Genomic DNA, 27,948 nt, shown 5'->3' with positions numbered 1-27,948 from the left:
GACATCCGTGGCACCCAATAAACGGATCTGGGCAATTTTTTCAAATACGAGAAAATTAACGTCTGGTTCCCAGACCACGTCTCATTGAGAAGTGGTGGCGCTAGCCAGGCTAGTTTCGGTGTAGTGTTCCGGTGCAGTGCGAAGATATGGACATTCCTTGACATAACAGAATGCGCCTCACATGAAGACTTTCAGAACGGTACGCCACTGCCGCCTGCAGACGAACTACTAAAATGCACCCCCCTTCAGATTTGTGACAATAACTTCAAGATGGTTACAGTAGGCCTAAAGACTGAAAACTCAGACGTTATACACATTAGCTTTTATTTAAACATTTCATGTTCAGCCACAATCAACAGCTTACTTTAAAATGGATAGCACTCAAGTGTCTGATTTAAATTTCCACATACATATTAAACGTTTGTCATAGCTTTTTGTCATTTGAATCATGCAAAGTGCCTTTAGAAATATAATAATTCAAGACAGAATATTCAAGACATGTTAATTAAAGAGGTTGCTGTTGAATTTTGATCCCGATGACTACCCTTTTCATCCAATTAGAAGGTGATGCTGCCTAAAGAAAACAAAAAACAGATAGTAACTCAGTTACCTTTATTTACACATGTAGGATATAATTGCTACGCTCACAGCTCCAATCTAAATTTGGGGGAAAAGGGCTTCACATAATAGCAAAACACAGGTACTGAGAGAGGGTAGATATGGCCCATGGGCATGCTCAATTTGAGCATTTCTTAAGTTTGCAGGATAAACTGCAAACCAACTCAAAACTCCTCAATTATATTTAAAGTACAACAAAGGAATACATTATGTAACTGTGTGCATGTTTGCATCTTCAATTGTGTGGGTGGATTTTTGCCTATAAAAGCCTCACCTTCTCTTGATTATCCCATTGATTATTTTGTTGCTATTTAAAAGTACAATTAGGCAACCTTTTTTTGTATTAAAAATACAAAAAAAAAAAAAAAAAAAAATGTTGACTGCCAGATTTAGTCGGACAAACAAGTCATGTTTGTCAGGTCCATTGAATGGAATGGAACTGAACTTGCATGTATGGGCGGCCAGAAGGAAGCTCTACTGTGAGCTCCACAAATGCTCTGGAAAATGTAGCTTCTATAAAAGCTACTGCACTACATGATACAAAAAAACAAAAACAAAAAACAGCTAAGCTATTGAAAAGCTTTCGACTTCAACAGTTTACCTCGAAATAGTTACCAAGCTGAAAAATGGTAGTTGGGCTACTTCCCATCACTGTAAATACATATACCGTAATTTCCCAAATATTACCTATGGCTATGATTTTGCAAAATTTCTTCAGCTATGAGGTTAATATGGTATTAATATGATTGTTTTTTTTAACTAGCATAAAACACTGTCCTGTGGCTTATACAAAATGCAGCTAATACACAAGAAATTACTGTAGATGAGTTGATTTAACATAACACCAAATAGTATTACATATAAATCATTGAAAAAGTAGTTGTCATTTTATAGGTATTTTACCTGTTGCTGGTTCCAACACTGATGTTTACTCACAGAACAATCACTGCAGAATCTTCGGATCTTCGCTTGATTCTGCCATTGAACTCAGACGGATCTCCCAGGCAAGGCCAAACTCTTTAATGAAAACACAGTTCATTTTCGTCGCTTCTCCATCAGCAGTTGTTTCTCTCAATTTAATCATTAATTCTTCAGCAGACAGTAAACTGGAACCAGCATACAGGCAGCAGTGGATACAGAGTTTAGGAACTTCCAGGAAATTCTTCTCTAGGCATCTCGTCTGGTTAGACGCAATAGTTGCTTCATTACCAAAATCGATGAATTCCACAAGGACTGAGCCATTGTTGTTCACCTTCTTGATGACTGCCCGGTACCAGGACTCATCTTCAGGGAATATGGCACCCACCACATCTCCCTCCTGTAAAGTCCTCAAATCCACAGAGTCATTGCATGGCTCGTCCACATTGAGCTGCTCCACAAGAGAATGAATTCGGTCTTCATTCTCCACCAACTGGACGAAGAAACTGTCTGGAGAATTTACATGGGAAACATAGACCTCCGTTTCAACATCTGGTGTAATAAGTTGGTCAGGAAGATCATCCAGTTTGGGAAAGGAGGCAGAACATGGCCCAGAATGAACATGGATGCCTTTAGCAGAAACAGGCTTTTCAATCTGTGGGAGATCATGAATGGTTGTACATAAATTAGTTGTGGCACCCATGGCCATGTCATCATTTGTTTTTTTTACTGGCAAGCCAAGAGATTTAGTCTTACCGAAATCCTCCATATTTGGCTTATGAGGCCTCATTTCAAGCTTTTGAGACATGGGAGGAATGGTAGAAATACTTCCACTTTTAGAGACATTGCTATTTGCAGGAGTTGCTTTTCGATCACCATGCAGAAAGGATGGGCTCCCTTGTTGTTTAATGCCATCGTCTCCTATAAATGGTGCATTCAGGTCTGACATGTGCTTTCCAACAGTAGATGGATCATGATGAGGCAGTGGAGGATGATCTAGTACTTTGAGAGAGTCTGGTCTTGTATTTTGCACCTTGTCCTTGATCGCCTTGTTCACGTTTAGTTTACCATCATAGAGTTCCACTGTGTATTTTCCGTCAGGATATTTTTTCAACACCTTGACTGTGAAGCATTGGCCAGTGGCATTATTGTCAAACCATCTGTTGACTTCACCGTTTGTGTCTACAGGCACATCTGACAAATTAAACTCCACGGCTTGAACAGGAAAGGACATGATATCCCTTGCCTCGTCAAGAACAGGCAGTATGTCTGTTTGTTTTACAGCTATAATGTCTCCATAGTCTAGAAAATGCACCAAAAGGACAGGATGGGTCATTTTAACCTGTCCTCTATACCACCGACCATCACTGTACTTTGCAAAGCATGGGGTACCAGGAGAAAGGGAGCATTTGATACCATGTGGCTGACGACAGAAAAATTCTATCCTTTCGTTGAGTTTCTCAATTTCACCAGAATGCCTTACCAGTTGGCCATAGAATTTATGTACATCTTTAACACAGGTTATCCACACCGTTTCCTGCAACCCTACCTCAATTTCAGGAGCTGAGCACTCTTTTGGGGCTTTCTGAGAGATGGAAGCTGAAGCACTCTGGGACTGAACAAAAGTGACAGATGAAGATGTTAGATCCACCAGATTGTTCACTCTACCTTCTGAATCATACATTATTCCATATATTGTGCATTTCAGAGTGGACGCTGGTGCAGAATGGACAAAATTGCAGAATTCAGTCACAGAAGAAGCCCATTCTGGAGGGGGTAGTTTTGATGGGCATGTTGCATCAACCAATCTGCACTGAAAAGCCTGACGCCGGAGTATGGCAAAATCTGAATCTAAAGGCCGCAACTCTTGATGGGTCACCCTGACCGTATTGCCATAGTCAACAAGTTGTACATCAACATGTGGGAAGGAGTGGAGTTTCACTATTCGCCCCCTATGCCACAAACTACTTTGGGGATGAAGAACCACACAGTCTGGTCCACTAGGCTGTACAGGCTTGCTTTGCACATAGTGGTTCTGAAGCTCCTCCATCAGCCTCTCAAGACTGGGGACACACTGACTTAGCTGACACCAGAATTTACCTGGCCCCTCTATGTGAGATATAACAACTTGGGCAGACCTTCCTATGGTGAATAAATGCTCTTTGAGAACAGTTTTGGTATGACCAATCACAAAATCACATGTACCACATTGCTCATTGCTTCTCATGCTGTCCCCCTCAGTCGAGTCTTCTCCAGAGCCCTCCGCTGTGGAGCACCCAGAGTCTGGTCTTGGTGAATAGCGGTCATCTGCCACATCTTTTACTGCAAAGCCTTCAACCCACATAATTTCATTGATGGATTTTAGACCATCAGTCTTAAAAAATAACTCCACCATGTATTTGTCTTGACACTGTGCAATAACATGCATGTCCAACATTATCTGTCTAGTCTCATCCACAAAGAAATCAATTGCTTTTTGACTCCAATCTTGATCAATTGGGCATATATCTGAGAGGGAGCATTTGAATGCAAGTGCTTGCAATGTTCTGTGACCACTGCAGAGGATCCGGAGGTTTTTCTGATCCACTATTGCCTCATTTCCATGGTCAACAAAGTACACTTGAACTTTTGTGCCATGGACTGCTTTGACAAGTGCACGATAGATACCATCAGGTTTGATCAGGGCTGCACACAAAATGCCCTCTTTTGGACTTTGTATGGTTAAATCATTTCCTCTTCCACAGTAATACATTTCAGACATTTCCATCTGCATAGCATCATGTCTATCCATAGCCAACTCTGTCTGAACCCAGAATTCAAAGGGATTTTTAACAAATTGCACAGTCACTGTATAAAATGAATCTACTTTCAGTGTGTCAAAGAGGACTGGGTTTGCATAATCTTTCTGAATTCTTGGCAACGCATGATCTCTCAATTTTGATCCATCATATTTAGTCCAGAAATAACTGCCTGTACCATTGTTCCTGTTGCCGTACCCATTGAACCACTGTTCACCAGCATCTGTGAAACAACCAGAACCAAAATGTTACAAAAAATTAAGGGCAAGACCAAATAATGAATTCTAAACAAATTTGATCAAAGATGGAAATGCCACTAGATTAACAAAAGGACTAAGCCTAGGCATTGTGGGTAACAACCAGAGGTGGAAAGTAACGAAATACATTTACTCACTGTATTGTTAGTTACTGTATTGAGTAATTTTTCTGTGTATTTTGTATTTTTTAAGTAGTTTATAAAATCGGCATTTTAAATTTTACTTGATTTTTTTTTGAGTGAAGTATTGTACTTCGCGACATCAAAAATCCCATCCGTAACTTGAGTAAAAAAAAAAGTTAAGACTAACGAAAACAGAAAGGGAGAGAAAAAAAAAGAATTGACGTCCTAAACCACTAGCCTATGATCAGCCTAATGATCAGCATGTAGCCTACCCTGGAAATCCAGAGTTCTCGCGAGAGCACAATTTGAATTGTGCCCGCAAGATACTATGGCCTAGCCTGGCAGGCCATCCTACATCATTGAAATGTATAGTCTGGCATCGAAACTGCCTACTACTTTCAAACTGCCTAGGCATGCAATAGGCCAGCGCTACGACCATATCCGTATCCGGTCGGCAAAACGGCAAATACATCCTTCTTCGAAAGGAAGGACTTAAGTGCATTGTGTTGCTCAACTTTCAAAGAAAAGCACAAGTCCAACTTCTCCAAAGTTGACGCCAACGCCGATTCAAACAACCGCTCTTCGTTCGCCATAGCCACCTTCCTTGTTGTTCACCGTCGCTTGGGACTGTCGTTATCCTGTTAAGCCCGCCTTTAAGACTCTCTAACAAAATAGAGCGCTGTGATTGAATAACATCCACGGTGTTGGCCAATAGAAATCCCTATGGTTTGATACTAGACGTACAGGCTGAGCAAATTAATTTGCCGCTGCTAGGGTGCGTCTAGATTTCTAGGCCAACTCTGGCCACGAGCAATGATCCAAATTTCTTCTATCGCTCGAGCGAGAGGGACCAATCAAATCGGTGTAGGCGGGACAAAGGCGAGCTACACTGATGACTGACACTGATGAATTGTTGTGATTGGTCGTAGCGTTATCCAACTGCGTGCAGTGGTGCCGCCCCTCGAATTGGGCCATTTTCATTACTCGTGGCCAGACCCTTAATCTGAAAGATTCCAGGGTCTGGTTTACCAGGCTACATGTAGCCTACAACAGGACATGAATCAAGCTGACACCATGCAGTCTTTCTGAAAGTGATGGAGATGGATCACGACATGCATTAGATTAGCCTAACCTATGAAAGTGTATTTTCCGCTATTCCAATGGGTTGTCTCAGTTCGTTTTAGCACCAATGATTGCGGAGATATTCAAGCAAACACCATGGGATTTCGTGTTTTGACGTTTGTGCTCACCTTTCTTTGGAAAGAAGTTTATTAGCAGTTGTTTCCCCTCATTTTGAAGTCTCTCTTTCCTGTTTTGGCCTTTGTTTTTAGTAATCTGACTTGGCTTTCTTGGAGAAAGACATTGCACCAGCAGCACAACAATTAGCGCTCCACTACTAGCGATGCTCAACTAAATAAACAAAAGATAGACTACCTTATGAATCGTGCAGGCGGACTAAACCATTTAGCTCTTTAGCAAGGGAGAGTGAGAGCGACCTTAGACAGTTTTTACTATGTTTTGTATACAAAATCCAGTCAGTCAAACTTACCTGAATATTTTAACTTCCAAATTAAATGTAAAAATTTCGTCTGACATTCATTTTTACATTTAATTTGGAAGTTAAAATATTCAGGTAAAATAAATATATGGTGGAAATAAGTATTGAATTCTAAACAGATTCCAGGGGCTTGTGAATCCTGATCTTTTTTTTTCAGTAATTAGCCTCAACGTCCAGTGAGTCTATTCAGAAATTTTTTTCACCACACATTATATTAACACACATATGAAAAAAATAACAAGTTTCATTGATAAACATAAGAGTTTTGTGTATTAAAGTGGAATGACACAGGAGATAAAAAAAAAGTATTGAACCTTGCCTTAGTGCCTACTGTTCAATACTTTTTCCCTGTGAAATTCCTTCAATACTTTGTGGAAAATGCCTTTGTTTGTAAAGACAGCTTCAAGACATTTACTGTATGACTCTGCAACTCAAAACTTATTAGTCTGTTCACTGCAAAGTATCAGGTGTGATTTTGGTCCATTATTCTAAACAGATTCCAGGGGTCCCTGGTTTGGGCACTTATTATCGTGCATCTATTTTCGCAGAAATGCGTAAGCGTAAGTCAAGTCAAGTCAAGTCAAGTTTATTTATATAGCACATTTCATACACAGAGGTCATTCAATGTGCTTTACATAAACAAAACCAAACGATAATAACAAATAAAAGCATAGAAGGGCAATATAGTCAAAGAATAGTTAAAAGGTAAAGATCATAATAAAAAGAAAACATAAAACACAAGGTAAAAATCATTTAAAAATAAAGAATAATTAGTAAGCAAAAACAAAGGCAAAAGTAGTAAAAAAAGTAATAAAAAGACAAAGTAGAATAAGTATCGAGGCAGATTCAGAATTTGTAACTTCGGCACTGTTAGCAGAAAGCGCCTGAGAACAGTTTGGTCTTAAGTCTAGATTTAAAACTGGCTACAGTTGGGGCCTTTTAATGTCATCCTAAAGTTGGTTCCACAGCTGAGCCGCATAGCAGCTAAAAAAGCTGCTTCACCATGTTTAGTTCTAACTGTAGGTTTTACTAGCAGGTTTTTCACCTGGGACCTGAGAGGACGAGAAGGTGTGTACTGCTGAAGCATGTCTGACAAGTATTTAGGTCCTGCTCCATTTACTGATTTATAAACAAGCAATAGTGCTTTAAAGTCAATTCTGTGACTTACTGGAAGCCAGTGCAAGGACTTAAGAATTGGAGTAATGTGGTCAGTTCTTTTAGTTTTTGTTAGAGTCCTAGCTGCTGCATTTTGTATCACCTGAAGCTGTTTAATAGTCTTTTAGGAAGGCCTGTGAACAGTCCATTGCAGTAATCAACCCTGCTGGAGATAAATGCATGAATGAGTTTTTCTAAGTCATGTTTTGACATCAGCCCTCTGAGTTTGACAATATTTTTGAGGTGGTAAAAAGCTGATTTAGTTATCGCTTTCATGTGGCTGTTGAAATTTAGATCACTGTCAATTAATACACCAAGGTTTTTAACAGTATCCTTTGCCTTCAACCCTTTTGTGTCAAGGAGAGTGGCAACCCTAAGTCTTTCCTCATTTTACCAAATATAATTACTTCAGTTTTTCTTTGTTCAGCTGAAGAAAATTTTGAGACATCCAGGTGTTGATTTGTTCTATACACTGACACAGATTCAAGAGGACCATAGTTGTTTGGTGATAGAGCTAAGTAAATTTGTGTGTCATCTGCATAGCTATGATATGAAATCAAATTATTTTGAATGATTTGTCCAAGTGGGAGCATATAGAGGTTGAATAATAGTGGCCCCAAGATCGACCCTGGGGAACACCACAGGTCAAGGACGTTGGTGTTGAGGTACAGTTTCGATGGCAACAAAGAAGCTCCTTTCTTGTAGATATGATTTTAGCCAGCTGATAACTATGCCTGTAAATCCAACCCAGTGTTCTAGTCTGTGTAGTAAAATATTGTGATCAACAGTGTCAAATGCTGCACTAAGGTCCAGTAGCACTAGGACTGATGTTTTACCTGAATCTGTGTTGAGGCGTATGTCATTGGAAACTTTAATGAGAGCTGTTTCAGTGCTGTGATTTGCCCGAAAACCAGACTGAAAGTAATCAAAATACCCATTTGATGTTAGGAAGGTGGTTAATTGATTAAAGACTACTTTTAAGTAGTAAGTAAGGCTTCACGCACCAATCTTGCTCCAGCAGCGAGATCACAACAGATGATTGGCACAATGTCTTCACAGCACACCACATGATTGGCTCAACGTGTTCACATGTCAACGTTTTGCCGTGGAAGGGTTGTGATGTGTAGACAACTGCCATATTGGCGTTACAAACTAACCCCATGCATTACTGTGGAGGATTTTTTGAGTGCTGCATCTCCTCATTAGAAAGTCTCTGGTAAAACTGGTTGTTCTGGTACCCACCCCCCCAAAAAAAAGTAACTTTTACTTAAAGTACATTTTAAATTAACTACTTTTTACTTTTACTTGAGTACATTTTCAGATCGGCATTTTAAAATATTACTCAAGTACAAGTTATCAAGGTATTGGTACTTTTACTTGAGTACAATATTTTCATACTTTTTCCACCTCTGGTAACAACTAACATTCATTCTAGTGCTTGGGATAAGGTGGGTCATTCTACAGAAACGGTGGAATTTGGGTGATGAAAATCCTGAAAATTTTATTTCTTTAAACATACCCAAAACTTTTTTTAATAGCATTAATTAACTTGTAAAATTGATGAATCCACAAAAAGTAGAGCTTAATTCATTTATATCATTTTTTGTATTATTTTCTAATTAGGCTACCGATCAGAAAGTAACACCAATGACGGTAACACCAATGACAATTGAAAAAAAAAAAAAAAAAAAATTTTTTTACAAAAATGGCTGCCATGTGACAGACCTCGTTATCAGAAATATAAAAATCACTTAATTATTAAACATAAAATATTATTTTTTTCACACCCACACAGCTGTAAAATGAGTAACACCAATGACATATTTAAAAGCCACGCTTAAAATTCTAAAACAAATGATATTTTAAACAAATGAAGTAAGGCATCTCACAAACATGCATTTGTCCACTGCACTTCAATTGACCTCTTGACCCAAGAGAAACTTCTGTGCATTATGTCAAAATAAAAGTTGTGTAGAGTAACACCAATGAGGGAATTTTGTGGGACAAAAAAATATTTAATATTATTTACATTTATATATGTTTTTACCATTTCAGTGTTCTATTGATTTTATGCTGTGTGTGTTAAATGTAAGTGAAATTTCATTTAAGAAAATAATATTTTTAAATGAAAAGTACACAGCTCAACTTCCATTTTCAGGACCAGCCATTTTTTTAAAAAATGTTAAAAATAATAAAGAGAAGATTAAATAATTTAACTCTTTATCATCCCAAGGACAGTATGTGATTATTGGGTCAAATGAAATGATTTAAGGGTCTGCAAAAGGAAGGGACTAGCATTTTCACCTTTTTTGTAGAATGACCCAGTTAGTGGATGTTCCACAGGTAGCCTGCAGAGGCATCAACAACATTATAGAAAACAATAAGTTAAATTCATCTCGATTTTAGCAGGCGCTCTGAAATCACCGTTTCTCTCGGTTAATTATTGAGCAAAATGTCATAACATAGACTAGTATTGGCTGCAGTCTTAAGTCTCAGCAAATAGATAGCCTAGTCCGTTGACTAGTTCGGTTAGTTCCTCACACTTTTTTGCAAGGTAGGCCCTACGTGAAAGGAGTCTAAATAAACCAAAAAAAGACTCACCTCTCCCTCCAACCCACTCCATGGCTTGTCATGACCTGCCTGCGGCGAGTTTCCGCCATTGCTTTAATTTGTAATTCGTTTAAATCTATCCAATCAGGTCGTTTCATATTCTGACGTGATAAGCAATCGCCTAATTATTGGGTCTGAGCTGGGTCTGAGTGGCGCAATGTAGTCAGCTGTCAGCCATCAGGACGACATCTAGGCGTTATATGAAGTCTCATTGTGGGATGGTGATATGACAAACACAATGTAGGATACCCTACAGGGGAAACAAAAACAAATATTTTATGTCCATCTAGGCAAATTGTGTAGGCTAATTTGGCAGGCTCTGGGCTATGAGATCGTAGACGGTTGTTGATCCGTGTAAGTTTTGGCCTTGTTTTATTGTAGGCCTATAACAAAACATTAATGACAGACCATGTCTGTGTGAACTGATGAGTTCAGCGCAGTTTAGGGTAGGGTAGGCTAACTACAATCTGACCATTATCAGGCAGGATTGACGCACTGTAGGGTGATAGGAATCAGTTTCGTGACTGAAAGAGGAGATTAATTTCAGATCGATCCAGCTGCGCCGGTTCAAAACCAGTATTCGGATGTCTGTTACAAACACGCCCACCTATGTATGTTGTAGATGTTTAACCCGGAAGTGCTTGAAGATCCAGCGTAGTTTACTTTGTGCGGTAAGACGGTGTATTTTTTCGCTATTCGTTAAGATATTACATCAAAATCGATTAACTTGTTTGCCGAAAAGAATTGTGCTTTTGGAGGACTATGCAATAATACGTCTAGTTTTATTACGAGAATAGCGTTATGCTAAAGCTCAGTAGGCTATGCTCAAGCATTTCATATGATCAAGGGCCCAAACAGTCGCGACGTTACGTCCCTTCTCGCTAACCTTCGAACCGGTCATGTGTGGACCGTCTAGCAAAATCCTATAGATTACGGAATCATTTCAACAAGTTGCTACATTGTAGGTTTACTGTATATTCCATCGGAGTGATCCATTGTAATGAGCACGTACCCTGCGCATTGTAACTTTGTCGCCATAGTATTGTTTATTCACCTGTAGAAATGGGTAACACGCGAGATCGAAACTAGGCACACACACAAGTGGTTGGTGTTTGTTATCATATTGGATCCATATTAGGCCTACACTTAGTAGTATACATTCTGCGTGTTCCACTTTAACAGTCAGATATTCAGAGTGAAGCTTACAGAAAGTGTTAAAGGTCTAAGGATTATTGATAAAAACAACAGTTGTCGCCGTTCGTAGCGAAAGAGTAGCATGCTATAATAGCCTACATTTTGTAAGGAAGGCTATGAAATCTGCAGTCAAAATACAAATTAAGCTAATTATGTAGGCAACTTGCCGCTCCTTGTCAACTATTTGTGAATTCCTGTCCAGCGCCAAATGAAGGGGCCACAATTAAAGTTCTCCCAATAGGCTACTAAACCCTTTCATGTGAAAGTAAAGTGGAAATGAGTGTTTTTTTTTTTTTATTTTTTTTATTTATTTATTTTTTTACTATAAATGGGCATTGGGGAATGTATGTTTTTTGCTGTCCCTTTAAAGAGTTGTTGACCTATGGTGAAAGAGTAATTGAATAAATGCCCATGTGGAAAGGAGTTAGAGTCTAGTCATTTGTTTATTTCTTTGATGCCTAGGTTCTAATCCTGTTGTCTGCAATGTGATTTATAAAGTTTGTTTATGATGCTTGGCAGTATGTAGATTGGTACTGTTAAAGGTACTGTCAGGGATTTTGCAGGAAGTCATGTTTGTTTGTTAAAAAGGAAAAGGAAGTTCCTATGCACAGCCTTCCAGGTGCTGGTGAGGTGCAGTCGTCAATAAGATTAAAAAAAAGTGAAGGATCACCACACACTGTGAGTGTGCGGTGATCCTTCACTTTTTTGAATCATGTTTGTTTGTGTTTAAATTAATTAGTTTTTGTGCTCACCCATTTCCTTACCGAGAGAAATTGACACCCATGCAGGGTTTGTTTTTATTTGGGGGACAGGCTGCCCCCACTTTGTTGCCAGTTTTCAGAGCCTGGGCTGCCTACAGAGACTGGGTGCCTTTTACAGTGTATGCCTACTCACGGAATGAGCAGCTAGCGGTTGTGAGGAGATGATTTCTGAATGTGAACACAAATGTTATGCGCGTAAAATCCCTGACTGTACCTTTAAGTGTGGTGATTCAAAACGTTTTGTGATTGTTTTGTGTTGATCCTTCACAGACTGCACATTTTGTGCATGATCATGAATAAAAGAAAGTCAAGAACACAGACTGAGGCAAAAGCCAGCAAAAATATCAGATTAACAGAGAAGTGTTCAGTGCAGGATGAAGATTTTGAGGATGGAGAAAGTCTGGAGGACCATCCATTCTCCACTTCGGTATGGCTGCCTGCATGGTTACTAACATACTGTGCAATTGGAATGTATTGAAGATTTCAAGGAAGTTAGTTCAATCTAGTATTTGCTTATCCTTGATTGTAGAGTTTGGGAGATATTGGTGTCATTGAGAGCATTACACTGAAGAACTTCATGTGTCATCAAAACCTCGGTCCATTCCAGTTTGGCCAGAACGTAAATTTTATCGTTGGAAATAATGGCAGTAAGTGTTCAGAGTGGTTCCAATAATTCCATACATTTGTGAGACCATGAACAACAGTCATAAAAGTCACACATCCTTGAAAGTACAAAAACTTATGAGCTGTTCTCTAATCTTGACCTGTTGTTTCAGGTGGGAAAAGTGCAATCCTCACTGCCCTTATCGTTGGTCTTGGGGGGAAAGCCACCATGACAAATCGGGGTGTTTCACTGAAAGGATTTGTTAAAAATGGAGAGGGGTTGGTATCATTCACTGCACATGTGTTGGTTTTTTGACATCTTGTTTAGCAGTTTGAAATGGCAAGGCTATCTATACAAGACAATATTGTATAAAGCATTTTCATACACCTCTACGATGTAGTTGGGGTTTATCATTTGTTTTTGTTTTTTATATGATTTTAAACAGTGAAAGGTCAAATCAGTAGGGCCATTATTATTGTCTGTAACTATGTCTCCATACTAACTGGACTGGTGTTCACATGATTTGTCCAGCCATGCAGATGTTACTGTGAAGCTACGTAACAGAGGCTCAGATGCTTATAAGGGAGACGTATATGGAGACTGCATCATTGTGGAACAGCGCATCACCAATGATGGGTGCAGGCTGTGTAAGATAAAGAGTAAAGCAGGTATGTGAGGATGTCTAATTTGTTTCTGAAATGTTGCATTTCATGCCAACACAAAACGCTTAAGCCCTGACACATAATGTTTGTCTGTGTTTGTTTTTAGGACAAATTGTCTCCAACAAGAAGGAGGAGTTGATGTCTATTTTAGATCATTTTAACATCCAGGTGTGGCATGGGGTCTCATTTTTCTCTGCATGAATTATGTGATGATCACAGCCCATTTTTAAACTGATCCTGACATTTTTTCAGGTGGATAATCCAGTCTCAATACTGAACCAAGAGATGAGTAAGCAATTCCTCCACTCAAAAAGTGAAGCAGATAAGTACAAGGTGATGGTCCTAACTTTTAGAAAAGTGTCAGGTTTTCTTTCCCATAAGTCTTTGTGGTGGACAGTGAAGGCTTATAGGACACTGTTGTTTCCTTTGAAGTTCTTCATGAAGGCAACACTGTTGGAGCAGATGAGGAGGGATTATATTCACATCAAGCAGACTGAGGATGTGACGCGGGACCAGGTGGAGCGGCAGGAGGAGGTAGGAGAAAAGGATGAGGAGGATGAGGATGAGTGAGAGGCAAAGTGGAGTACAATGAGGCTGTTTTACACACAAACTGTCTCTCCATTTCTCTCATGCTCTCTCTCTTTCTCTCTCTCGCTCTCACTCGCACACACGCACGCACGCACATAGGCATACCCACATATAATATTTTTAAACTGTTGCCAGTTTCAAATCTAGACTCAGGATCTAACTGCTCTCAGATGCTTTCTGCTAACTGATCAAACTTTAACTGACTTTAAACTAGTTTTTAAGCTATTGCTCTTTTGTGCTTTTATGTACTATTATTTACTCCTCTTCTATTATTGATTGTCCAGTTTTGTGCGATGATGAACCATAGTCAGGCCATGATTTTGATCAGTTGTGTGGGCCGCTAAACTGTCCTAGAATCATTTTCAGATTGTTCTGTTTTACTTTGTGCAGTTTGTGGAGTACATTTGAAGGATGAAAATGACTCACTCGCTTATAGGATTTGCATCACTTTGCATTGTTTTTGCATTATTTTTTGAAGTGTCTGAAAGACCTCAAGCAAGACTATATGCTTAAGAAAGAGAGATATGAGAGTTTGGCATCCCTCGACGAAATTAAAAAGACCCTGGAGGGGCTGCAGAGGAAGATGGCCTGGTGTCTGGTGGGTTTGACAAAAAAATATCTTTAATTCCTGGCACCTCAGTGCAACTACACCAAAATAACAGTCCCTGTTTGTTACTGTTCCTACTGTTTAGGTCAGAGAGAAAGAGTGGCAGATTGATCAGCTGAAGGAACAGATTGAGAAAGAGGAGAGTAATGGTAAATTCGAGGAGAAGCTTGTCCTTTGCCAGGTATGTGTGACTTGATTTGCTTGTGGTGGTGACTGCAAACTGGTTCCTCAAACAGAGGATGCTTTAAACAGAGGATGCGTGGTTCTTAACTGGTCTGGCTTTGGGACCCACAATTTCACATGTCCATGAAGTTGCGGCCCATATATTTAGCCGTTCAAGCCAACGGATACGGCGAGCTACATGGTGAGACACGCAAAGCGCCTGTAGGCAGACCGGAACTTGTTTTTAGTTTTTTGGTGTGTGTGTGTGTGTGTGTGTGTGTGTGGTACATGGTAAGACACGCAAAGCGCCTGTAGGCCGACCGGAACTTTTACATTTGTGAAGCCTTCAACTCCTGATGTCACTTTTCAAAAGACTCGGCAGGTTTGTTTTTGACAGGGTGCTTAGTTTCCATGTGGCATTTTAGTTTTGATGGTTTCATGCTCTCATGTGCCACCAATACACTGCACACCACACACACACACACACATACACTGCACACCACAGACACATACACACACACACATACACTGCACACACACACACACACACACACACACACACTGCACGCCACACACTGGGTTTCTGTCCCATTTTGACCCATCCCATTAGATCTGAAAGGTCTGATATCAGATCTGATAAGGTAGCATTTGAAATATGGGGCTGGGGAACACAAGCTCCGCGACCCACCCTGAACAGTTCCGCAACCCACTTTTGGGTCCCGACCCACCAGTTAAGAAACACTGCTTTAAAGAACACAGCACACTATGATTTCAACTGCATTTATGATTTGCATATCTGTTTGACCCAGCCCTGAACAAGGAGTCTGAGTAGTCTCAGAATGTCAACAACCTTGTCTGCCGTGTATACAGTACTAAGCAAGGAAGGAGTTGTCTGAGGGGATAAAAAATAAATTATGGTCTTTACCTTTAACATGCTTTTCTATTAGAACGTCTCCAAGCATTTTGATGCTCCACTGGCTACAGTTGCACATTTTCTTAACAAGTTTAATGTCCATGGGACTGCACCTTACTAATGTGCAGAAGTCTCATTCAGAACTACAGAAAGCTTTTGTTGGAAGTGATTGCCTCTAAAGGCAATTATTAGGTGAAGATTACCATTATTTTTGTCAATGCTATTTTAATTTCTTTGATTTAAAATGTTCTGTTGAATGAAGAGTTATGAGGAATCTAATTTGCATTACACATTGAATAAACCATGACTGATTCCAATTACTTTGGTCAGTTTTGAATGATTTCAAAGAAAAATTGTGGGGTTTTCTTTTTTTTTCTTGGAATAGTACCAACAGTTTCAGCCGCGACTGTATGAGTCCTGTGAGTAGGGCATTTAGATTTTTATCTAAGGCTCTTACTTCACAAATCATTCCTAAAACCACCAATTAAAATGCCACCTAATTTCCCAGTTTTGATAAATGTAGTTTGTGCTTTCAATATATTTGCTAGTTGACTACTTATAACTTTAAATTAAGTTGATACCTGTTTCTTACTCTCCAGTCCAAAGTCACCCAAGCTACAAAGAAGGTCAGTGATATCCAACAGAAGCTGGAGAAGGTACGTGAGGAGGAGCAGTCCCTGGCTGAGGAGAGCCACAAGCTGAAGGAGGAGCTGAAGGTCAAAAGTAAAGACCAGAAAGGTCAAGAGGTAAGCAGCCCTTCTCCAACTACACTTGGGTTACACACATTGTGTTTCCGTCAGTCCTTGTAAAAGTCTGTGATGGGAAGAAAATAACACGGAACACTTGATATGTTTAAGACTCATAAAGTCAGACCAATGTAAACACTCAGGTGAGTTGAAAAGTTCTGGATGGAAGTTCAGAATACAGTACACACTCAGGGCCGAGAGTGAAGTGGTACAAACTACGGCTAGATCACAAGCTTCTTTCTAATCCTTTAACATTTTGATAAACTCTGCAATAACATGTTAATAGACAATGTAATAATTTGAGTGTAAGTAAAGTTAGAATATATTTGCATTTTCCAGGTTGTGTACTTTCGAGCAGAAAATAAACTCAAGCAATTGGAAAAAGAGCAGTGCCTTCTCTCAGAGAGAATACACAAAATCAGACATCAGTAAGTAACCTTTTCCGAAAGCCACATGTTGATTATGTTTTGATGCACATTTTGGTTTAGTTGGATAAGATTTGTGCGATGGTGCAACTTTTTTTTTTTATCATGATCTGATTCTGGCTGATCATTTCTCTGTTATCTAGTTAGTTATGATGCATAACACAATAGCTAGAAAATCCTAAATCAGTGTGATTGTGTAATTAAGTGCCTGTCTCATTTCTGTGAGCAGTGAAAGTCAGAATCAGGAAGTTGAACGCATCAAACGCCTAAAGAAGATGGCTGCCCTGAAGAAGCAGCTGGAAAAACACGAAGCCCAATCAGTCGCACTGAATCAAGAGATAAAGGATAAGCAACAAGCTCTCTTCAAAGGAAGAGAGGAGTATGACAAGCTCAGGTGATTACATTTTGCTGTAATACCAGACAAGCATTTGCATTAAAGTGCTCATTCACAAGGCTGGATGGTACAAGCAAGCGTGGAGGGATTCTTAATTTGGCCATTTTCACTTAGACAATAAGACAGTTGCCTGGTTAGATTACAAAACTTTTCATGTGTGTTTCAACTTGTATAGTAACTGTGTACAAGCCTACTTTATGTTAAGTCTTGCACAACTTCAGCTTTGAATGTGACTAATGCTGCAGAGTTGAGTGGTTATCAAGATCTCTAAAATTCCCCCAGAATGTAATTTTTTGTTTCTTAAAAAGCTTTTAAATTTTACTGATACTGCTCAAGTTTTGGCAAAGTTTACACTGTTTAAGATATTACCACATTACCATAACGTACCATATTTACTGACAGTAATGTGGGAAAGGCCTTATAGCTATCATTTTGACCATGTGAATGTTGGATGGAAATACATTGTGCATCTCCGTCCTTAATGTGCCATGCCAGTGCCATGCCAGTAGTCTCATGTATTAGATCATAAACCTCTTTTTGTTCCACGGTTTGTTTTCTGACAGCATGGAGGAGAAGAATATTAAGGTGGCCTTGGAAGCCAAACTGAAGAGGAAGAACCAGCTGCTGGCCAGCAGGTCCAACAGGCTTAGGATGTTTGGGGAGCGAATGCCAGAGTTGATAGAGTCTATCAACAAGGCACATGCCCAGGGACGCTTCACACACAAACCTCTTGGGCCCATAGGTAAGACCACGTCTACAGATTTCACTGAAATACTGCCATTTTCTGTTGTTGTTTTATTCAATATATTACCTCATTTATTATTGTAGGTTACTCCAATAAATAATGTAGATGATTAAAGGCCCTAATGCAGCTAGGACTAATGAACAAATGTTTACTCTAAATTAATGTTTTTTATAGATTCTAATAGAATGTTGTTATTATAATGTTGATTATTGTTATTGTAATGTAGTTTTAAGAGGTTTTGGATTAAAGCACCTGTTGTATCATAACCATAGCCATAACCAAATGTGTTGAGCAGTAGTCCTTAAACTGTTTGTGGTGGTCATTGTGTCACAAGGGGCCTGCATCACCCTGAAAGACCCCAGTTTGGCCGTTGCGGTGGAAAGCTGCTTACGTAATTTCATGAAGACGTTCTGCTGTGACAACTTCAAAGATGAAAGGGTCTTGGAGGAGCTCATGGCCTCACACTTCCCCCGGTACAGTCGACCGCAAATTATTGTGTGCCCCTACTCGGACAAAGTTTACAACGTCCAGGGCAGGTAAGAGTGCCCTCTAGGGGCAGAACTCGGAACTTTCAGCACAGTTCATATTCCTTCACTGACTGGATATCATGAGTACATTCACAGTGCTGTCACATAAAGTGAGTTAGGTTTAAATGTATACTTTATACTGTATACTACAATAGGATTGATGTTTTTAAAATGTGTGTATGATCCTGGTACCAGAGGAGTGAAGCACTCAGAGTTTCCATCTGTCCTTGATACGCTAAACTGCTCCAACCCTGTGATCACCAACTGCTTGATAGATATGAGGGGGATTGAGTGCATCCTTGTCATCAAAGTGAGTCCTTCTGCATATATACTTCACAGCTGCATTTATGTTGCATTTCATATAATTTCATAAATCATATCAGCCGTATTACTCACATATAACAGTGAGTATACTGTAGTACACATATGTCTTATCTTACAACTCTGGCCTGTTGCAATACAAGAAAACGTACCTATTTAACTGTTAACTATTGATAATGGTTCTCTTGTAATCGACTAAAAGTACTCACGTATGTGTCCTTAATTGTCAGTTTTAATAATTAATTGCTAAACCCATCAGTATATGCTTTGGCATGGTACAAGTATCAATGGTGTTTGTGTGTGTGCCGAAGGATAAAGTCACGGCCAGGAAAGTAATGCAGCAGGGCAGGCCACCTCGTAACTGCCGCGAGGCCTTCACTGCGGAGGGAGACCAAATCTACACCAACCGCATCTACGTCCCAGAAAGGGAGGTGCTTGTCAAGTACCTGGGAGGAGACCCCGAGGCAGAAATTCGGTAAGTGCAATTATCACACACGTGTTTTTGACACAGATCACAGCTGTAATTGTACTGTTTTAATTTAAATTTAATTTGTTATTAATTCTTAGTGATTAATGTTCCACTGATGTTATTCATAGCTTTGCACAGAATGAATGCTTGTAATAACGGGCCTGTGTTTTAATGAGAACCTTGTCTATTTATAGCGTTCAGGTTGTAGGGTTGGCCTTATTAATCTACCTCAGAAGAGACCTGTTTTTCTGTGTACTGTGTCTCTTTGGTAGATAAAAATGAATCTCATATGAGGGATGAGAGAGGATGCATTGGTTTCAAAATTGAAAGTTGTAGTGGTAAACCGTTGTAGCCTGCAAACAAAGAAAATACAGTCGAAAGAATGTGTACATTTATACAGCAAAGGTAAAGGAAACATTGTTTCCTGACTGACACTGTGGTTTATTATCAGTTTGCAAAGATTATGTGAAGTGGGAGGTGCTGTGTAACTGTCCACTCCCATGCAGCTTGAGATGGTTGAAGGTCGTCTTGGGGTCAGTGTCCTACTTGGCTTTTAAAGCTGGTTTGTTTGGTCTCAAGTTGTACAGCATGGAAAAAGCTTTTGGAATCTTTAATGACTTCAATGATTCTTGTCATTACCCATGAGCCCTGTGGTCCTGTAGCTACAGCTACAACGTCTCCCACATACACATTCTGATATATATGGGACCACTTCTGTCTTTCCTGCAAGAGTGGAAGATACTCCCATGTCCCAGGATCACTTGTTGCTGCTGCCTCCTGACATATAGATCATCCGTTCCAAATAACCCTGGTGGTAGTACTGGTTGGAGTTTGAGCTGGAGAAAGTGAAGTGGGCATCAGTGGTTCAAAGTCATTGGGGTCATTTAAAAACAGGGCTTCTGTCCAAAATAGATTCTTCTTTACACATCAGTGTGAAAAGACTCCATCATCCAAAGGTTGTTGGTTTGAGACAGACAAGAAATTGTTTTGCTACTCACCCATCCTTGATGCACCAGCCACCCAGCCACCATTTGCCCTGAGCACAGACCTCAGCAATGTTTGACTCAGTTATTCAGTCTCAAGAGATCTTAGAGGTAGAGAGTCTCATTGAATACTACTGCCGAAAATTCAACAGAGAAGAATGCAACCACCACAAGCCAACTGTTAGCTGTTGCGTAGGCCATCTGCCATTTCAGCAAAAACTGCAATTCCTGTGCGTAGCGTCTCTACTAGTATGTATTCAATACAATCAACATGCTAAAACTACTTATGCAGCAGTCAGTCACATAAACTCTTTCCTCATGGGTGAAAGATAATGATGTTCTCTACCCAGTGTGTCATGTTTATGAAGGTCCATAGCTATTCCTCTTCTTTCGTGGCCCACTGTGGGTCTCTTGCATTATCACTAATCTTGCATAGATCACTAATGATTTTTCATGCTTTATGTTGCCTGTGACACAGAGAGATGCACAGAAGCTACAAAAAAGCTTAATTTGTGAAGAATTAGAGTGTGGATTTAGAGTATTATTTGGTTGTTTTATCAGTTTAGTTTACATTTATAATTTTGTGTGTAGATGGATGATGAATTTTAGAAAACACTCTTGTATTTGTCTACTTTTCCATTGGGCAGCTACGACAAGTTCGTTGGGCAGAGCAAGATGTGTTTCCATTTGATTGTGTAGAATGCGGAGCTGCGTTATTGATTGTTTGTTGTTTGTTTCCTGCCTAGTGTCACAGATCAGAGCTGAGATGTGTTTTTCTGTCATGTGAGAAAGTATGATGAGTTTTGTGTAATGTCTCTGAACTTCCATCCATCCAGTATGGTGGAGTCTGAGGTGGAGAACCATCGAGCTCAGCTGTCCCGCTTCCAGCTCCACCTGAGCTCTGTCAAGCAGGACATCCAGGCCATGGAGGACAAAATGAATAGTGTCATCATCGCATGCAAGAAGAACCAGGTGAAAGGAAGAGGCAATACAGTTACAACCACACACCACAACAAAACGTACAGTAGAAACTCACTCAAAGACTCAGATGCAGACACCAAGCGTCTACAGTTTAACCACACCACCAGCAGGGACCAGAAACCACAGTCACCAGAAGCTCTCCACGGTTTACAAAAACATACTCTCTCTTCGAGGGGCAGCGTGTAGGTTTTATTGAATGTGAAATAAAATAAAAACCTGGCAGAGATCATTCTAAAGAAGTACATATCCCATTTAAAGAGTCACAGATCCATGCAGAATAAAGAAAAGTTTCATTTTCTTTGCAGGCAAGTGTCAATCAAGTGAAGGCTTCCATATCTGAACTGGAGAACATTGAGGAGTCTCAAATAGAGGACATTAGTACCCTGGTAAGCTGACCTTTCCATCACAACTCCACAGTAATTAGTTATACAAAAAACTGTTCCCTGATTTTGTTTTTCTACTGAATATCACAGGAAGAAGAAGCCCAAGAAATTCAACAAAAAATTGACTTGGAAAGAAAGAATGTGGAGGAGACCAAGTCTGAACTGGACAAGCAGGATAAAGTTCTGTTGAATGTCGATCGTAAGTTTCAAGACGTCAAGAATAAAATGGAACAGCTTACTGACTACTCTGAGCAACTGAAGGTGAGTGTATTATCTGGCGTTCTCAGTTATCTTTTTCAGATATACAACACATTAGATGTGTTGCATCTCAAAAGGGGGTTTCCTACTGTGGCCAGTCAACAACCAAGCCTATTTAACATTAGACAAAATGACACAGGATATGACAACTAACAATTGGCTGGCCGTTGGCGTCAGTCACGAACGCACTCCATGTTGTACCCAGGATCCATAATGGCCCTCTATCATAGTACTACTGCCAGTAGCCTGAATGCCCCACCAAAGAACCAAAGCAACAAAAACAAAATCACCAACAAAGCAGCCTCTGTGAGCATTTCACTGGGGTTATCAAGCTAGCACCTTCCTTCATGCAAAAGCTCATTGAATTAGGCTCAACAATAGTGTCAGCAGCATAACCAAGTAAGCACAAGTCATTGAATATCTAGCTGATCTCTTCTGTGCACACTGTAGACCTTTACATATTAACATACAAGGTTTTTGTCCTGTTTTGATCGTCCTGAAGGTGTAGCCTGTTCACTCAGAGATTCTTCATCTCTCTAATAGTGTTGCAGCTAACGATTATTGTCATCGTCGATTAATCTGTCGATTATTTTCTTGATGAATTGAGTAATTGTTTCAGCAATACAATGCCAAAAAAAGTAAAACAATGTTAATGAGTGTTTCCCCAAAACCCACAAATATGTCCTCAAATGCCTTGGTTATACCACACATGTAAAATCTTCTGAATTCTGAGGTAGTTTCCTTAGAAAATGACACAAACCAGGCGATTAATTAAATAGTAGACAGTTAGTTAATTTGTGTTGCAGTAAAACATTCACAAATCCTCAGTTAAACCCTAAGAGCATCCATAAGCATAATATGGTCAGAACTACAGCATTAGAGTGAACAAACCCCTTTTCATCTACCAGAACTCTGCTGAGGAAATCGGCTAACCTCCTGTTTGATGGGGATACTTCAAATTATTTATGACACCACAAGATTACTCCTTGCACAAAATGGCTGCAGCTGTGAAATGAGCGGTTTGTTTTCAAGGATGTGCTTTTTTGGATGATCAGATCATTCATATCCACCAGATGCATAAAGACTGCTGACTGATGTATAAAATTATCTGTTTGTGTTTGAAGCATATTCCTATCTATCTAGTTGTGCATATCACTTTACTGAAACTTGTGGATTGTTGGAATGAATGGGATGAAGTAACATGTCTCAGAAGGATATCTTGTGTACTCTTTAGGAAGATCAAGTGAAGGGGGAGTCAGAGTGCAGCAAGCTGGATCAGACCCTGAAGATCCTGGAGAAGAAAGCCAGGGTCCACGAAGAAAATATCCAGACCATGAAGAATGAGCTCACTGCCAAAGAAGAGGAGATTCAGGTACAGCTTTAAATTCCAACTGTTTGCAGTCAGTGTAAGCTTTTCACCCCCCCAGTAATGATTGGTCAGTCATCTCTTGTCAGACATAGATACCATGTAAGCTATGCTAAGCTAACCAGTGATGTGTGATTGGAAGCGAATCCCAATGAATGTCATTCTAATTAACGGCATCCCTGGTCCATTAGAATGGTGCAAACCAAGGTCCGTTATTGAGTCATACCTTGCTTCTTGTGCTTTGGAATTCAGGAATACATAGAGAAGGCCAAAGAAATCAGCCCAGAGCGGCAAACGGTAGACCGGAGCACAAAAAGTCTCGACACAGAGATCACACGCCTGCGACAGAAAATCACCGCGCAGGAGCGTAGCCATGGAGACAAGGAGAAAGTAATCAGGTAAGTGGTCAGGTGCAGTTGGTTCATCTGTGACAAGATATGTGATAACCCATTGATTTCTCTCCATCCATTTCAAATCTCTGCATCTCTCAATATGACTCATAGCAAGCAAACAGTTTATGTCATAATTTAAATAGATACCAAATAGAGACGATCTTATCTCAGCCGAACACACACATATCTTATCTATGTTTTTCTCTTCAGAAATTATGCTGAAGCTCATGAAAATTACAAGAGTAAATCCAGCCAGCTCAGGGATTTGAAGAAGTTCATTGATCGCCTGGATAACATCATGACCGACAGACAAGCTCGTTACAAAACTCTTCGAAGGTATGACTTTTACAAAAAAAAGACTGTCAATATGAGTGCACCATGTAGAGACCACTTTGCAGACCATGTTTATGCATGACATCTATACCAACTATACGCTCATAGAAAAATTCCCTTTTAAAGTTGCATGAGTAACTTTTGAATATGGCATACTCAGGGTTGTGTTCTTGTTGCAGGTCACTCTCTGTGAGGTGCAAGCTGTATTTCAACAACTTCCTCATAAAACTGCAATGCTGTGGCTCCATGAAATTTGACCACAACAACGAAACCCTCTCAATATCAGTATGTTTCTCTGTAATCTCTTTTACTTTACTAGCCCAAGCAGTTATGGAAATACTAATGTCGCCTGTAATAATAGATAACAGTTGATTTTCATGTAAATAGCTGATGTAGGATGATTAGTTATTAACAGATTTTTAACACTGTATCGCTCTCTCTCTCTCTCTCTCTCTCTCTGTGTGTGTGTGTGTGTGTGCATGTGTGTGCGCGGCTGACAGGTGAAACCCCCAGGTCAGGAGAATGACAGTGTGAGTGACATGCGGTCTCTGTCAGGTGGGGAGCGCTCCTTCTCCACCGTCTGCTTCATCCTGTCGCTCTGGGAGATCACGGAGTCGCCCTTCCGCTGTCTGGACGAGTTCGATGTCTACATGGTGAGCCACTCCAGAGAGGTCACTTGGGCAAGAGCTCGGCCTGTCCTGATCCGCAGTTGATGAGTTATCCAGTACTTTTGTACATGGAGTTTTTTCATTTGTCTAAATCAATACAACCCAACAACAATTTGACTGATATCAAGTTAAAAAAATATAAATATATTTCTGTAAATTCTTCAAAAAAGAACTTTGCATCTGAACCCTTCATATGGAACAGCAAGAAAGGACTGAAGGGGATTTCAGTTTCAGTTTTCATTCCTTCCTGGGTAATAGTCAGTTAGCTTTCAGTGCTATCCGGCCTTATCTGATAGAAATGTCTTAGTTCCTGTGTGGTGGCAGACAGGTTTATCTGACATGCGTACAGAGAGTTACAGATGAACTGAGCGTGCTCAGACCTGCTCCATTTCATGCTTGAGTTGGTAGACTGGAGCACACTCTTGTGGTTACAACTTGTGGAGCTACACCTCTGCAATTTGTGTGTGTGTGTGGATATGAATATGTTCCATGTGTTGAGTTTATATCTAAGACATTATTTTTTCTGGATGTTTCAATGAAGGATATGCACAATCGCCGAATCTCACTGGACCTGCTTCTAGAACTTTCTGAGCGTCAGCATCTGCGCCAGTTCATCTTCATTACACCCCAAACCACCAGGTAAACATCAGCATCAATAGCCTCCATTACACCCCAAACCACCAGGTAAACATCAGCATCAATAGCCTCTATTGAGGCCAAGACCAACTGATCAGTTATAACTGATCATCTTCCACTTCATAAACCGCTAAACATTTGATAGCCAGATATTTTATTCGGGATTTGTATCTCCTCTGTGTCTCTCAATGTTGGCCCCTGCTGGTCAAAGTGAAAAATACGTCTTCTGATCACTTGGTGATAAATTTGTAGTGTTAAAAAAAAAACATTATTTTATGAAGCCTTCGAAGGGTCATGGGGATTTTTCCCCCCCAAGAACTGGTTTCCACACATACATGTTGTATTCCTTGGCAATACTTTTGCATTTCCTTGCAGTACTTTTGCATAACCTCCAGCACCTAGCACACAGGTATTGTGAGTGAAGTGGTAATGCAACAATACTGTTATGGATAGCAAAACTATTTTGATGTAATGCAAAGGTATTTAGAGAGAATGCAAATATGTATTATTTAAATATGGAACCCTTAGGGGTTCCATAGTATTTTCCTGGTTCAAGTGTACTGTGCTTTTATGACTAACAACCAAAGCATTGTTATCAGACAGATTACCTTGCTCAAACTCAAAATAAGGAAAGGATGCATCTCTGCATAGACTAGTGCTTATTATTTATTAACACTGTATGTAATAGTTTTTTCATATGACTGAAAGTAATGACTTGTGATAATTAATGAATGAATTTCTGTGTTATTTTCCCTTTTAGCAATCTCCCCAAAAGTGATCACATCAAAATCCACCAACTGGAGGACCCGGAGAGAGACCGCATCCAAGAGGAGGAAGCAACACCAAGGCGCCAGAGTTGAGAATGAAAGAGAATAAATGAGCATGAATACTGTTTTTATACCGCAGACAGGATGATGGGCTCTCATGTGATGGCGGAGAGGTAACACTGGCATGAGAAGCGGAAGTTGGCTGCCCAGTGGAAAACTGACCAACACAGTTGCCCATTACAGGGACATTTATCTCCAGTGCAGCTTATTTCTGTACAGGGTTTGTGTCAGGGTCTTAAGGAAATGTTAACCTTTAAAAAGACATTTTTTACTTTATTTTTATAATTGAATAATTTCTGAATAGTTTTTATTGTTAATGTATGAAGCTAGTTTTAATTTAACTGGACCAATTTTATTATTGTTTGTTTGTTTGTTTGTTTGTGTGGATATGAATATGTTCCATGTGGAGTTTATATCTAAGACATTATTTTTTCTGGATGTTTCAATGAAGGATATGCACAATCGCCGAATCTCACTGACCTGCTTCTAGAACTTTCTGAGAGCCAGCATCTCGCCAGTTCATCTTCATTACACCCCAAACCACCAGGTAAACATCAGCATCAATAGCCTCCATTACACCCCAAAACCACCAGGTAAACATCAGCATCAATAGCCTCTATTGAGGCTAAGACCAACTGATCAGTTATAACTGATCATCTTCCACTTCATAAACCGCTAAACATTTGATAGCCAGATATTTTATTCGGGATTTGTATCTCCTCTGTGTCTCTCAATGTTGGCCCCCCTGCTGGTCAAAGTGAAAAAATACGCCTTCTGATCACTTGGTGATAAATTTGTAGTGTTAAAAAAAACATTATTTTATGAAGCCTTCTGAAGGGTCATGGGGATTTTTCCCCCAAGAACTGGTTTCCACACATACATGTTGTATTCCTTGGCAATACTTTTGCATTTCCTTGCAGTACTTTTTGCATAACCTCCAGCACCTAGCACACAGGTATTGTGGGAGTGAAGTGGTAATGCAACAATACTGTTATGGATAGCAAAACTATTTTGATGTAATGCAAAGGTATTTAGAGAGAATGCAAATATGTATTATTTAAATATGGAACCCTTTAGGGGTTCCATAGTATTTTCCCTGGTTCAAGTGTACTGTGCTTTTATGACTAACAACCAAAGCATTGTTATCAGACAGATTACCTTGCTCAAACTCAAAATAAGGAAAGGATGCATCTCTGCATAGACTAGTGCTTATTATTTATTAACACTGTATGTAATAGTTTTTTCATATGACTGAAAGTAATGACTTGTGATAATTAATGAATGAATTTCTGTGTTATTTTCCCTTTTAGCAATCTCCCCAAAAGTGATCACATCAAAATCCACCAACTGGAGGACCCGGAGAGAGACCGCATCCAAGAGGAGGAAGCAACACCAAGGCGCCAGAGTTGAGAATGAAAGAGAATAAATGAGCATGAATACTGTTTTTATACCGCAGACAGGATGATGGGCTCTCATGTGATGGCGGAGAGGTAACACTGGCATGAGAAGCCGAGAAGTTGGCTGCCCAGTGGAAAACTGACCAACACAGTTGCCCATTACAGGGACATTTATCTCCAGTGCAGCTTATTTCTGTACAGGGTTTGTGTCAGGGGTCTTAAGGAAATGTTAACCTTTTAAAAAGACATTTTTTACTTTATTTTTATAATTGAATAATTTTACGAATAGTTTTTATTGTTAATGTATGAAGCTAGTTTTAATTTAACTGGACCAATTTTATTATTGTTTGTTTGTTTTGTTTGTTTGTTTGTGTGTGTGTGTGTGTGTGTGTGTGTGTTCTGCTAAAGGACTGTAATTGTATGTGAGAAATGCTATGGCCTGCTGCTAGTCATCCTTGTGCCTTTTTTGGGGATTTGACTGTAGTGCTGGTTTGGAAGAAAAGACAATAAAGCACAAGGCACAGCGTCACCCTGTGGAAGAGTTGATATGCTGTTGCCAGTTCCTGCCTC

At 39.7% G+C, this 27,948-nt stretch overlaps 2 protein-coding genes and 1 long non-coding RNA gene across 6 annotated transcripts in view; 2 read left to right on the top strand and 1 right to left on the bottom strand.

Moving 5' to 3' along the window:
* smc6 (structural maintenance of chromosomes 6) overlaps positions 1-26,106 on the top strand; it is a 31,303-nt gene extending 5,197 nt beyond the window's left edge. The window contains exons 1-27 of one of the 4 annotated variants that reach the window (XM_048270930.1): positions 10,270-10,390; positions 12,262-12,418; positions 12,521-12,638; positions 12,768-12,873; positions 13,127-13,263; positions 13,364-13,425; positions 13,510-13,590; positions 13,690-13,791; positions 14,324-14,443; positions 14,538-14,633; positions 16,127-16,273; positions 16,613-16,701; positions 16,928-17,092; positions 17,656-17,834; positions 18,172-18,373; positions 18,560-18,674; positions 18,997-19,160; positions 20,974-21,109; positions 21,424-21,504; positions 21,592-21,762; positions 22,994-23,131; positions 23,378-23,523; positions 23,728-23,853; positions 24,030-24,135; positions 24,351-24,503; positions 25,060-25,157; positions 25,915-26,106. In XM_048270930.1, the coding sequence (XP_048126887.1) occupies positions 12,278-12,418; positions 12,521-12,638; positions 12,768-12,873; positions 13,127-13,263; positions 13,364-13,425; positions 13,510-13,590; positions 13,690-13,791; positions 14,324-14,443; positions 14,538-14,633; positions 16,127-16,273; positions 16,613-16,701; positions 16,928-17,092; positions 17,656-17,834; positions 18,172-18,373; positions 18,560-18,674; positions 18,997-19,160; positions 20,974-21,109; positions 21,424-21,504; positions 21,592-21,762; positions 22,994-23,131; positions 23,378-23,523; positions 23,728-23,853; positions 24,030-24,135; positions 24,351-24,503; positions 25,060-25,157; positions 25,915-26,014 (3,279 nt within the window). In that variant the 5' untranslated portion in view covers positions 10,270-10,390; positions 12,262-12,277 and the 3' untranslated portion in view covers positions 26,015-26,106. The other 3 variants (XM_048270929.1, XM_048270931.1, XM_048270928.1) reach the window with 3 other exon arrangements.
* LOC125312405 (tudor domain-containing 6-like) lies at positions 283-10,076 on the bottom strand. Its single transcript, XM_048270932.1, has 3 exons — positions 10,028-10,076; positions 1,522-4,557; positions 283-574 (listed from the first exon to the last, which is right to left on the bottom strand). The coding sequence occupies exons 1-2, from the start codon at positions 10,047-10,049 to the stop codon at positions 1,562-1,564; spliced, it is 3,018 nt and encodes a 1,005-aa protein (XP_048126889.1). The 5' UTR covers positions 10,050-10,076; the 3' UTR covers positions 283-574; positions 1,522-1,561.
* A 387-nt stretch (positions 26,107-26,493) lies between the features above and the next one.
* Positions 26,494-27,945, top strand: LOC125312403. Its single transcript, XR_007196612.1, has 2 exons — positions 26,494-26,528; positions 27,292-27,945. It is a non-coding gene; the product is annotated as an uncharacterized LOC125312403 (long non-coding RNA).
* Positions 27,946-27,948: the final 3 nt, after the last annotated feature.

The sequence above is a fragment of the Alosa alosa genome, chromosome 19 (genome assembly GCF_017589495.1).
Source record: "Alosa alosa isolate M-15738 ecotype Scorff River chromosome 19, AALO_Geno_1.1, whole genome shotgun sequence".
Taxonomy (NCBI): Eukaryota; Metazoa; Chordata; class Actinopteri; order Clupeiformes; family Clupeidae; genus Alosa; species Alosa alosa.
The sequence above is the reverse complement of the archived record's forward strand: the minus strand, read 5'-3'. Positions and strand labels throughout refer to the sequence as shown.